This window comes from Adiantum capillus-veneris, chromosome 8 (genome assembly GCF_014529385.1).
Source record: "Adiantum capillus-veneris isolate H3 chromosome 8, ASM1452938v2, whole genome shotgun sequence".
Classification (NCBI taxonomy): Eukaryota; Viridiplantae; Streptophyta; class Polypodiopsida; order Polypodiales; family Pteridaceae; genus Adiantum; species Adiantum capillus-veneris.
In genome coordinates, this window is record NC_140938.1 from 82,868,667 (window position 1) to 82,878,191 (window position 9,525).

The 9,525-nt window shown below is 39.6% G+C and overlaps 2 protein-coding genes across 2 annotated transcripts; one reads left to right on the plus strand and one right to left on the minus strand.

Annotated features, from left to right (window-relative positions):
- Positions 1 to 1,667: 1,667 nt before the first annotated feature.
- Positions 1,668 to 2,969, minus strand: LOC147452459 (uncharacterized). The gene is made up of 2 exons (XM_086519259.1): positions 2,922 to 2,969; positions 1,668 to 2,771 (listed from the first exon to the last, which is right to left on the minus strand). Exons 1-2 carry the CDS (start codon positions 2,967 to 2,969, stop codon positions 1,668 to 1,670), a joined length of 1,152 nt encoding a protein of 383 aa, XP_086375385.1.
- Positions 2,970 to 3,469: 500 nt separating this feature from the next.
- On the plus strand, positions 3,470 to 7,635 carry LOC147452460 (uncharacterized). Its single transcript, XM_086519260.1, has 6 exons — positions 3,470 to 3,719; positions 6,453 to 6,525; positions 6,601 to 6,746; positions 6,830 to 7,059; positions 7,178 to 7,356; positions 7,449 to 7,635. The coding sequence occupies exons 1-6, from the start codon at positions 3,470 to 3,472 to the stop codon at positions 7,633 to 7,635; spliced, it is 1,065 nt and encodes a 354-aa protein (XP_086375386.1).
- The last annotated feature ends 1,890 nt before the right edge of the window (positions 7,636 to 9,525 follow it).

Sequence of the window (9,525 nt, forward strand, 5' to 3'; positions counted from 1 at the left end):
CACCTGTTTGATTTTCTTGCTATTGTTTATCAGGTGTTGTAGTCTGAAACATGTTTTGCTACCTAAAATCCAAGGAATGATAGAGTTTTTTGTAAAATCATGAACGACATCATCACTGGACCCCAATCTTTGTTGTTTGTCAAACGGCTCAGTTTCCTCTTGCATTGATGGATTGTTTATCTCAAAACAATCTTCTTTTGCACATGGAAACTGACTGTTGATGCTTGTTATGGCTGGTTTAGCACCAAAATCACTATCATCACTATCTGTAATATAGAGCATATCACTAGAATGTTCAATGAAATACTCAGAAGAGAGAGGAGAGTCCAATAAAAAGTGCTCATTTCCATCAATATCCCACTCTGAAGGGGTTTGAATATACATTTTTTCCAACCCGATGTGAACTATTGCTTTCAAACATGTAAATTTGTAGTTTGGAGGAAGAAGACACTTTAGATAATATCTACTGAGCAAGAGTTTGTTGTGTTGAAGCTCTAATTCCCTACTGTGTGTCTCTTTTCCAAGTGTCCAAGAGAGAGTTACTCTGTCCATCTCCATACCAAGACAATGGGAGCAGTGGGTTTTCTAAACCTAATGAAAAGTTATTGCAAAAAATATATAACATAATTTTCGCACTTAGAGAGAACAAATAAGTGATTGCCACATCATAAATGCGAGGGCCGCTCATTTTTGCTTATAATTAATGCCGATGACTACAATCGTAATATAATATCCTCTCCTAGTTCTTCTATAATTAAAGCAATCATAATTAAATACTCTCTTTTCATTCTCTCTACAATAATAATTAAATATTCTATCTTCATTCATAACGTAAGATAGAGTCTTTATTTTTACGAGGAAATAGAAGCTCACAATCATTACTAAAAGCTTGAACTCATAAAAGGGATTGGAGACTGCGGAGTCTAGAAAGTTCTTTCATGGCTAAAGGCTAGACAAAATGGTGGTCATAGGATCATCAGATTAACATATACTTTTGCTTAATATTGAAGGTATTATTAAAAAAATCCCTTAAATTTGAAGGTGGATTATGTTTTTTCAATAAACCTATAGTGAATTTACAAAAAACCTAAGTTTTTTGGAAGACCTAAGGTTTCTATGTTCTGCAACTCATGGCTGGAGCTCTCCAAGTCATGGCTGGAGTTTAGCAGGTAGAACCATCTTCATTCCTCTCCTCCTCCATCTCTTCCTCCACGCCCCCTGCCCCACTCGCTGAGCACGCAATTCGTCCGCGCGCGCGCGGACGGATTGCGTGCTCAGCGAGTGGGGCGGGGGGCGTGGACGAAGAGATGGAGGAGGAGAATGCTGTTTCTTTTTTTATTTTTGCTTAATTGCCTGCTGTGTTCGAGTATGAGCTTCTGCCCTGCACACTGTCCGACTTACAAGCAGGAGGTACAGACACGCTGTGCACGCTGTCCGAGACGTGAGCTTTCTCTGTGCACGCTGTCCAATTTCAAGCACGCTGTCCATCTGCACGCATGCGGACTGATAGCATGCTCGTTTTCTGGGTTTGCTAAGCGTTGCTGGCTGTGCTGGCAAGGAGGGACGGGGCCAGGTGTCAATGCTATGCAACGACGGGATAGCGAGTAGGTGGAGGGGAATTTTCAAGGCTTTTGAAGCTTGGAAATGGAAAGATCAATAGACCCTTCTCAACTCGGCCTGCACCATGCTGTGAGTGGCAAAACTCTCAGCAATACCAAACTGTGGCCACGATTTGCGCTGGGCGTCAAAACCTGAGTTTCAAAACCTGCGGAGGTTTGGCCTTTTACTCCTCCAGCAAGGCCACAGAAGTGGAGGAATTGCCATAGATTCCGATTGAGATGTTTGAAATAATCAGAGAAGAGATTGTCATTATCGATATCATCGTCAAATGCTAGGGTGGAGCCTGCTATGCCAAGATGGTGCTCTTGTTGACTAGGTGTTTGCGCAGGAGCAATGCTAATATTTGGTGACGACGACACGTTGATAATGGTAGCATTTGTCTGCTCATGACTAGTTATTGCATTCATATGCAATGTAGTTGATCCAATATGCTTGGATCCAATCAATGATCCATATAAGTGAGGAATATGTTGCCTCTCGTTCATTGCATGTATCAATTGCCCTTCATTTGCTAGAAGCGAGTGCTGTCTCTCAGTTGCGAGGCTCTGCTGATGCCTCTCATTTGCTAAGAGTAGTTGTGGATGTGTCTCATTTACAATAGCACTACCATATTGTGGATGTGTCTCATTTACACTTATGGCACCACCATATTGAGAAGCCTTCATGAATGGCCTCTTACTCGAAATCTCCGGCCTTGAATATTGCTCGATGTTGGACCAATCCTCCAAGGTATTGAGCACTTGACATTTCTCTTGGGCATGTTTCTGTAGGGTGGTATCAATAGACGTGCTTATAATGTCTGTGTTCATAAGGTGATGAAGTCCACTAGAGACCAATGAGAGTGTTGTTGAGCTTGCCTTGGGTAGTGCTTGAGTTGACGGCAGTGCATGGCCATCCTCCATAAGTGAAGCATGGACAGTGGTCATGGGGTGGGAGAAGTTTATTAAGCTGGCCGGAAGCAAGGAGGAGCTATTGTTGGAAAAGTTAAATAGGTTGTTTAGGCCTTGAGGGAAGGCCAAGGGCCAATACTTTTTGTCGAGCTCAGCAGATCGGCATGTATGGTAGCCTTTGTAGATAACGTCAAAGAACATTTTCTCCTCATCACACCTTTGGACTTGTTTGATGGCGAGGCAGCATATTTGTAATACTAGCTATTGCAAGATCCACCATATCTCATGTGAGTGCCTCCCACAGCCCAATTTCCCCCTTGGAGTACAAGAGTTGAGATGATGGATTCTCTTCTGATGAAGTAATGAGCCTGGTAAGTTGCCGACTCACCGGTGTTTTTTTTCTCGCCTCACCGGGGGGCCCACAAGTGGAGGTGCTTGTCCATTCCAAATATTAGCCATGTTACATAGTTCTGGAAGAGTTAATCAAATGGACTCTTGAGTGCCTTTCTTCATGAATAAAACTCTTGTTTACTTTTTTTTTTTTTTGTTGTGCTACACATAAATGTTAGATAATATCTTGCAATGTATTTTGTTCTTTCAATACAAAATAAGTTTTTTAAGTCAGTTTTTTGACATGTTACTTTTTTTGACAGGTTTTGATATGTTTACCCTATGGCATTGAAACCACTTTGATTTATGCAAGAATCTATGGTATTTATCCTATGTTTAATTTTTAGCAGAAGGTCAAGTGTTAAACCTAAGAGAGTATCTAGCTATCTAACTCCTAAGTGTTAACTCTCTCTCTCTCTCTCTCTCTCTCTCTCAAATCATAGCATTTATACATTATAACTGTTTTGTCATTTTTGCACTTATAGTATTTTGTAAAAGAGTTGATAGTTCTAAACAGAGTTTTGATTATGCTATTGAGTTTTTTTTAATAAAGGTGTAATATTTTTCTCATGGCTCCCAAACGCTCCATGAAAAAACGAGAAGAAAATTGTTCAAGGGGGATGACTCTACGATCTGGGGTTATTCAAGGAAGGCAAGTTATACTTGAGGATGGTTCCTCAAGGATTCTACCTATGAGTCCACCAAAGAAGTTTGTGAAGAGAAGAAATCAATGTGTGTATGTTGATGATGAAGCGTGGTCCTTGGACAGGTCTATAGATGGTGCTTCTAATAGCAATGCTATCACTCCAAATACTATTGGTCCATCTTTTGCTCCCACCCCACAAACTACCCACACAGAGACCAATAACCAAACCGAAGAAGACGACTTTTCAAAGCATAACAGGGTTTTTGGGGAGAATGTGTCTCTTGGGTTGATGAATGAAGTCATAAGTCAATTTCATATCAAAAGAAATTCAGAGCCTCCTTTTGTTCCCTTATGTAGATTAATAGCTGCAGATGTTGTTCGATGTGCAATTTCGGATGCATCTTGGTTGACATCCACGTTCGATAGGGTTGGCTATGTCTCTTCAATGGGTTCTTTTATTGTTTCACTTAAAGGACGACATGGAGAAATAAAACATATGACAGAAGATATGATTGAGAAGTGGGATCCAATATGGCAAAGACTTAATGCAGAATTTGAAAAGAATCTTGTGGGTGATTGGGTAGATCTTCGAGGCAAACTTTTTTTTGTTTGGGATGGCAACCACAGATTGAAAACTTGGATGCGACGAATTGAAGAAGGCAAGAGCTTCATTTCTTATTTTGTTTGAGTTTAGATATACATTGTTGCACTTGAAAAATCAATTTGGATTAAATTTCTTTTGTAGAGCACTCTGAGGATGAAAAATACCATGTGCAAGTTCGTTGTGAATTTATTGAGATAGATAAAAAGAAGGAAGCAGAGTTGATTTTGAGTCTTGATACAACAAACCAGTAAGGCATATTTGGTTAATTGTTGTTCAATTCTCTGGTTGTAATATGTTTTTTCATTTGCTTACATGTCAACATTTGCTTCTAGAATCTCACGTGCTACAGCTCCACCCAACTTGGCACATGAAGTATTTATGTTTTAGAAGTTTGGTATTGCTAACAAATCGAGCATAATGGAATATCGAACTCCTGAGCAAAAATCTTGGATGGAGTTTGAGCTTAAATTGGAGGCTAGACATAACCAAGGGATTATGCCATGGTACTCAACGCCGTGCATCTTGATTGCTCAACTTGTTTGGAAGGTATGTCATGCTCAATTTGTTTGGGATAATAAATATAACAATTACGTTCAAATATACCTTAAATTTTTATGTGGGAAGTCTATTCATAGTTGTCAAGTGATGGATTGGGTTACGGTTTGTATAATGCCCTAAATTCCCACGTGGGAAGCCTTGTAGAGGTGCCAAGTTATGGATGGAGTTCTGGTTCCCATGTGGAAAGCCTATGTACTCATGGATTTGTTTTCGTTGTGTTACTAATGGCTCATAGAATTATTGTTAAATAATTGTGTTGCTATGAAGGGGAGATGGGAATCCTTTTTGGATGATAGGAAGAGAAGGCTTAGAACTTTAGGTCTTCTTGGGGAGGATTTCAAAAAGAAGATGAATGAAGCTTTAAAGAAGGAAGATGAAAAAATGAGAGATAGCGGATATAAGTACCTTTCTATTGCAAATCCTGCACATGGTGAAGAGTTTTTTACTATGCTATTTGACAAGGATTGGCATGACAAAACAATGGTAGGAATCACTCGGGATAAATTATACAGCTTGTGCGCCCAAAGATCACAATAGAGAGGTTTGTTTCAGTTCATCTTAAACTTTGATTTGTCGTTTTAGTGTGCATTGTAATCAGTACAATTACTTTTGGATTGACGGTTATAAATTTGTTCAATAGACGCAAAGAAATTCTTCACATGATGATTTTGACCAAAGTTAAGGACTCCAAGGGAGGTCATTTTGCAGACTATAAGAAACTTAGAGCCTACATGAGGCAAGAGACCTATTGGCAAGGAATGTTTGGCGAAGCAGTAATTATTATTGCTAAGTTTGAGGTAGAGGGGCCTTTGTTGCCAAAAACATTTGAGGTTTTTTTTAAGGCATCTAGGAAGACACATGTTTCATTGGCTTATACTCATGTTCTAGCAAACATGAAGAGTGCTTCAGATTATGCCTCTTTACCCGAAGTGATGCATTCAAGCAAACGTCTTGTGTACAGGTATTGGGTTGTTTGAATATTAATTTTTCTTCACAATGTATTTTATCGTCTCTTTTTTATATTGATTTTTCATTTAGATGGCTATTGAATTGTATGCGGCTGAGGATGATAGAGTCTATGCCGGAGGATGTACAAGAATGGCTAGATAAAGAGGATGAAAATACCATGTTCTTGTCAACACTCTTGGAAAAGGGTATTACACCTTGGGAGTGCTCTCACTGTCCATGGTGGTTAGAGTATGCCCTAGGTGTTATCCCAAAGAGTGAGCAAGAGATTCATGCTCGTAAGTGAACTACAATCTCTTGTATAAACTAATATAATTTGTTAAAAATTGAATTTTGTTGATCTTTTGTTGTGAACTTTTCTATGGAAAGGTTTTTTGAAAGAGAGTCACATCTCTAATGACGGTGTAATCCCACCCCAAGCTACACACATTGAGCCATCCACCAAGCCATCTTCGCGTGGATGGAAAGATAAAAAAAAGTATAGAAAAACCCTCCCAATGTGTGCCTGTAAATTCTGATGGTGAGGAGGAGAGTTTTCCAATTCCTCTTCCACCAAAAGGATCCACCCTAGCATCAAAGTCTTGCTTCTCTGAGACTATTATGAGTCGTTCACTACATGAGAGGATGCCATCAAAACGCAACACAGGTAGACGTTCTTTGCTTGTTTATTTGCTTTTTATTACTCTAATTATTGCGTGCATTAACCATTGACACTCCTATGGTTTTCTAAGAATTCTTTGAGATTCTAAGCAATTAAAAATTTCATTCTCATGTTTAGGAGAGGAGTTTATTACTTGTGTGGATGCTTTGTTGTTGGATGTGGAAGCAATTGATGACCTAGCATGTCATAGGTAAGACTTACATATTTCTCTAAAAACTCAACTTACCATAATTTACTCTTACCATGATCCTTTGGTTTGTGTTAGTATTGAAATGTGGTTCAAAAAAACACCAATCTATGATGGATGTGAGTATTCATTGAAGGGGGAAATCTCCCAATATGTGGCAAGGTTGATCTTTGCAAACTTCCCTACGTCCATGCTAGTTGATGGTATTCACAATAGCACTATAGGTGAGCTTTTTTTATGGCTTCTTTTTCGTTATACAATGCATATATGTTATGATGTAATTTTTCATTTTAACTTGAGTGTGTAGGTAATGTAAAGGTTGTTCCTGAGTGGAACCACTTTTCCTCTGCCTTGGCGAGTGGTGTCATGGAAATTGCCGATGTTCACTTGGTAGACGAGGGTTTCTTGGTGACTTTGTCTCTTGCACAACATTTGGGGGATCTTGCCATGCAGGATAATAGAGTGAGTTTACAGCACCATCGCTCGTGGACTTTGATGTGTGATGGGGGATACTTGCATCCAGAGACTGGTGAGCAAGTGAGGTTGCCTTCTCTATGTGACGCTTGCGCATGAAATTTAGAGTTCTTCTCTTTAAGTGATTTATTTTTTCCTTACATAGGTGATGGATCTCACTATTGGTTTGTTTTATCGTAAGAATGCTCAAAGAATTACACCTCATTATGATAGAAAGGCTGGGGAGGATGTTTCTCTTGAGTGCTTTTCGGCCTCAAGAAGCTACCTCACAGAGTCTCCACCTCGTTCAACCAACAATTATACAAGGATAGCTGGAGATTTGATTCGAGGGGGAGCAGAGCGTACTGAGACTTTTTACAGGTAACTTTCTAGCCATGAATACTCAGCACACTCATCTTGGTAGTTAGATGCTAGCTCTTGACGTTAAATTTTGATTATTATGTTTGATGCAGTTGGTTGCTAGAAACATTCACATATGAGGACGACCATGTTATGGACATTTTTGCTGGGTGTGGTGGCTTGGGGCTTGCTTGCACAAAGGAGATCCGTCATTGTCTAATGCTAGAGGGTGATTTCTTTGTCTTCTCTGAGTGTTTAGAGAAGAAAGTTTGTGGTCCTCCTCCTGAGGAGAAAAACTAGTAGATAAGTTACTTCCATAGGTGGACAATTATTTTTGTGACTTGACTCAATGTATTGTTTGAGATAGTATTTTTTCAATGCAACAATAAGCCACAAATGGAGATTGTGGGTTTTTCCCTTGTCCCCACAAGGGTTTTTTCACCCACAATCATGATTCATTGATTTGGGATAGTGTTTCATATCTCAAATCGAGGATCAATCTATATGTTGTTCAATTATGGGGAAAATGTTATGTTTGTCATGTCATTATCTTGTTATTGTTGTTCTTATTGGGATTTAGGGTAATGCAAGAAAATGCTTGCTCAATAATCATCATGTATGTGTGTGTGTGTGTCTCTATGTATGTGGGGTGGGGTCTCCTAATGCTCTAGATTTGCATCTCTCTCTCTCTCTCTCTCTCTCTCTCTCTCTCTCTCTCTCTCTCAGGGAATCTATCTTAATGATCTAGACTCACATCAAGGACTCTCTCTCTCTCTCTCTCTCTCTCTCTCTCTCTCTCTCTCTCTCACTCACACACACACACACACACACACACATTCTCTCTAATTACTTATAGAGCAAACAAGATAAAGACTTTTTGCCAGGGTTGACTTCAACTTATTCCATTCAAAAAATCCATATATCTCACTTTGCACTCTCTCTCTTTGTCTCTCTCTCTCTCTCTCTCATATATCTCTAATTGGCTTATAATTTAAACAAGATAAAGACTCGCTGCTAGAGTAGACTTCAACTTACCTCATATAAAAAATTCAAAAAATTTACTTTGTACTAAAATTCTTGCAAGATCGTAAACAAAGACTTTGTGATGATCTTTCTTATAAATACTATATATATGAAATTGTAGTATCAATATGTTGATATTGATATGGTTAGTTTTTTTATCAAATCCATGTTGTGTTACTATGGCCCTTAATTGTGTTACAAAGATGTAGAGCACAATTTTTTACCAATGTACTTTATCCTAATTGAAAAGCTATATACCTTAGTATGCGCAAAAGGTTTCATCTACTTTTTCTACCCACAAAAAGCTCTAAATTTGTAAATAAATCTCTAAATGAAAAGCTCCTATATTTAATATCCTCTGTAGCAATGACGAAGGCAAGCAAAGAAATGCTATGGCTTCACAGATTCTTAGAAGAGCTTGGATTCAAACAAGACAATTGTGTCTTGTACAGTGATAGCCAAAGCGCTATCCATCTTGCGAAGAACTCAGCCTTTCATTCAAGGACAAAGCACATTGAGGTGAGATATCACTTCATACGCACTCTTTTGGAAGAGGGACAGCTAAAGCTAGGAAAGGTGAATACAAGTGAAAATCCTGTAGACATATTTACAAAGGTGGTCAACAAGGAGAAGTTGAGGTTTTGCTCATCTTCAATCGGCATTCAAGGATAAGAAGCCAGAATGGAAAGCAGTCACAGGTTTGGTTTGGAGATCAGTCTCCAAGTGGGAGATTGTTAAGTATGGAGCCTGATTTACCCTTGTAATTTTCTGTGGTAAAAGCGCACATTTGTAAGGCCCCCATTATGAGGAGAAGCCATCGTGCGTGAAGGAAAATCACTCACCGGAAGCCAAAATTTTCACGGAAAAGAATCAGGGGCAACTCCGCCCCCGATACTTTTTTTTTCGCTGGAATATTATGGCCGGTCGGCGGCCGGAAAGTGGTCGGAAAACAACGGGTCGGTTGGCCGGTGGCCGGTAGTCAATGGCCGATGGTCGGTGGTCGGAAGTCAATGGCCGGTGGCCGGTGGCCGGAAGTCAATGGCCGATGGATGGTGGCCGAATTCAAAAGCGGACTTGTCTTCTCAAGGGCGGCCACACATGGGTGGATTGGAGGGTCCGATTTGGACTTATTTGCACAAGAGCGTCTACACATGGCTGTCTCTCATA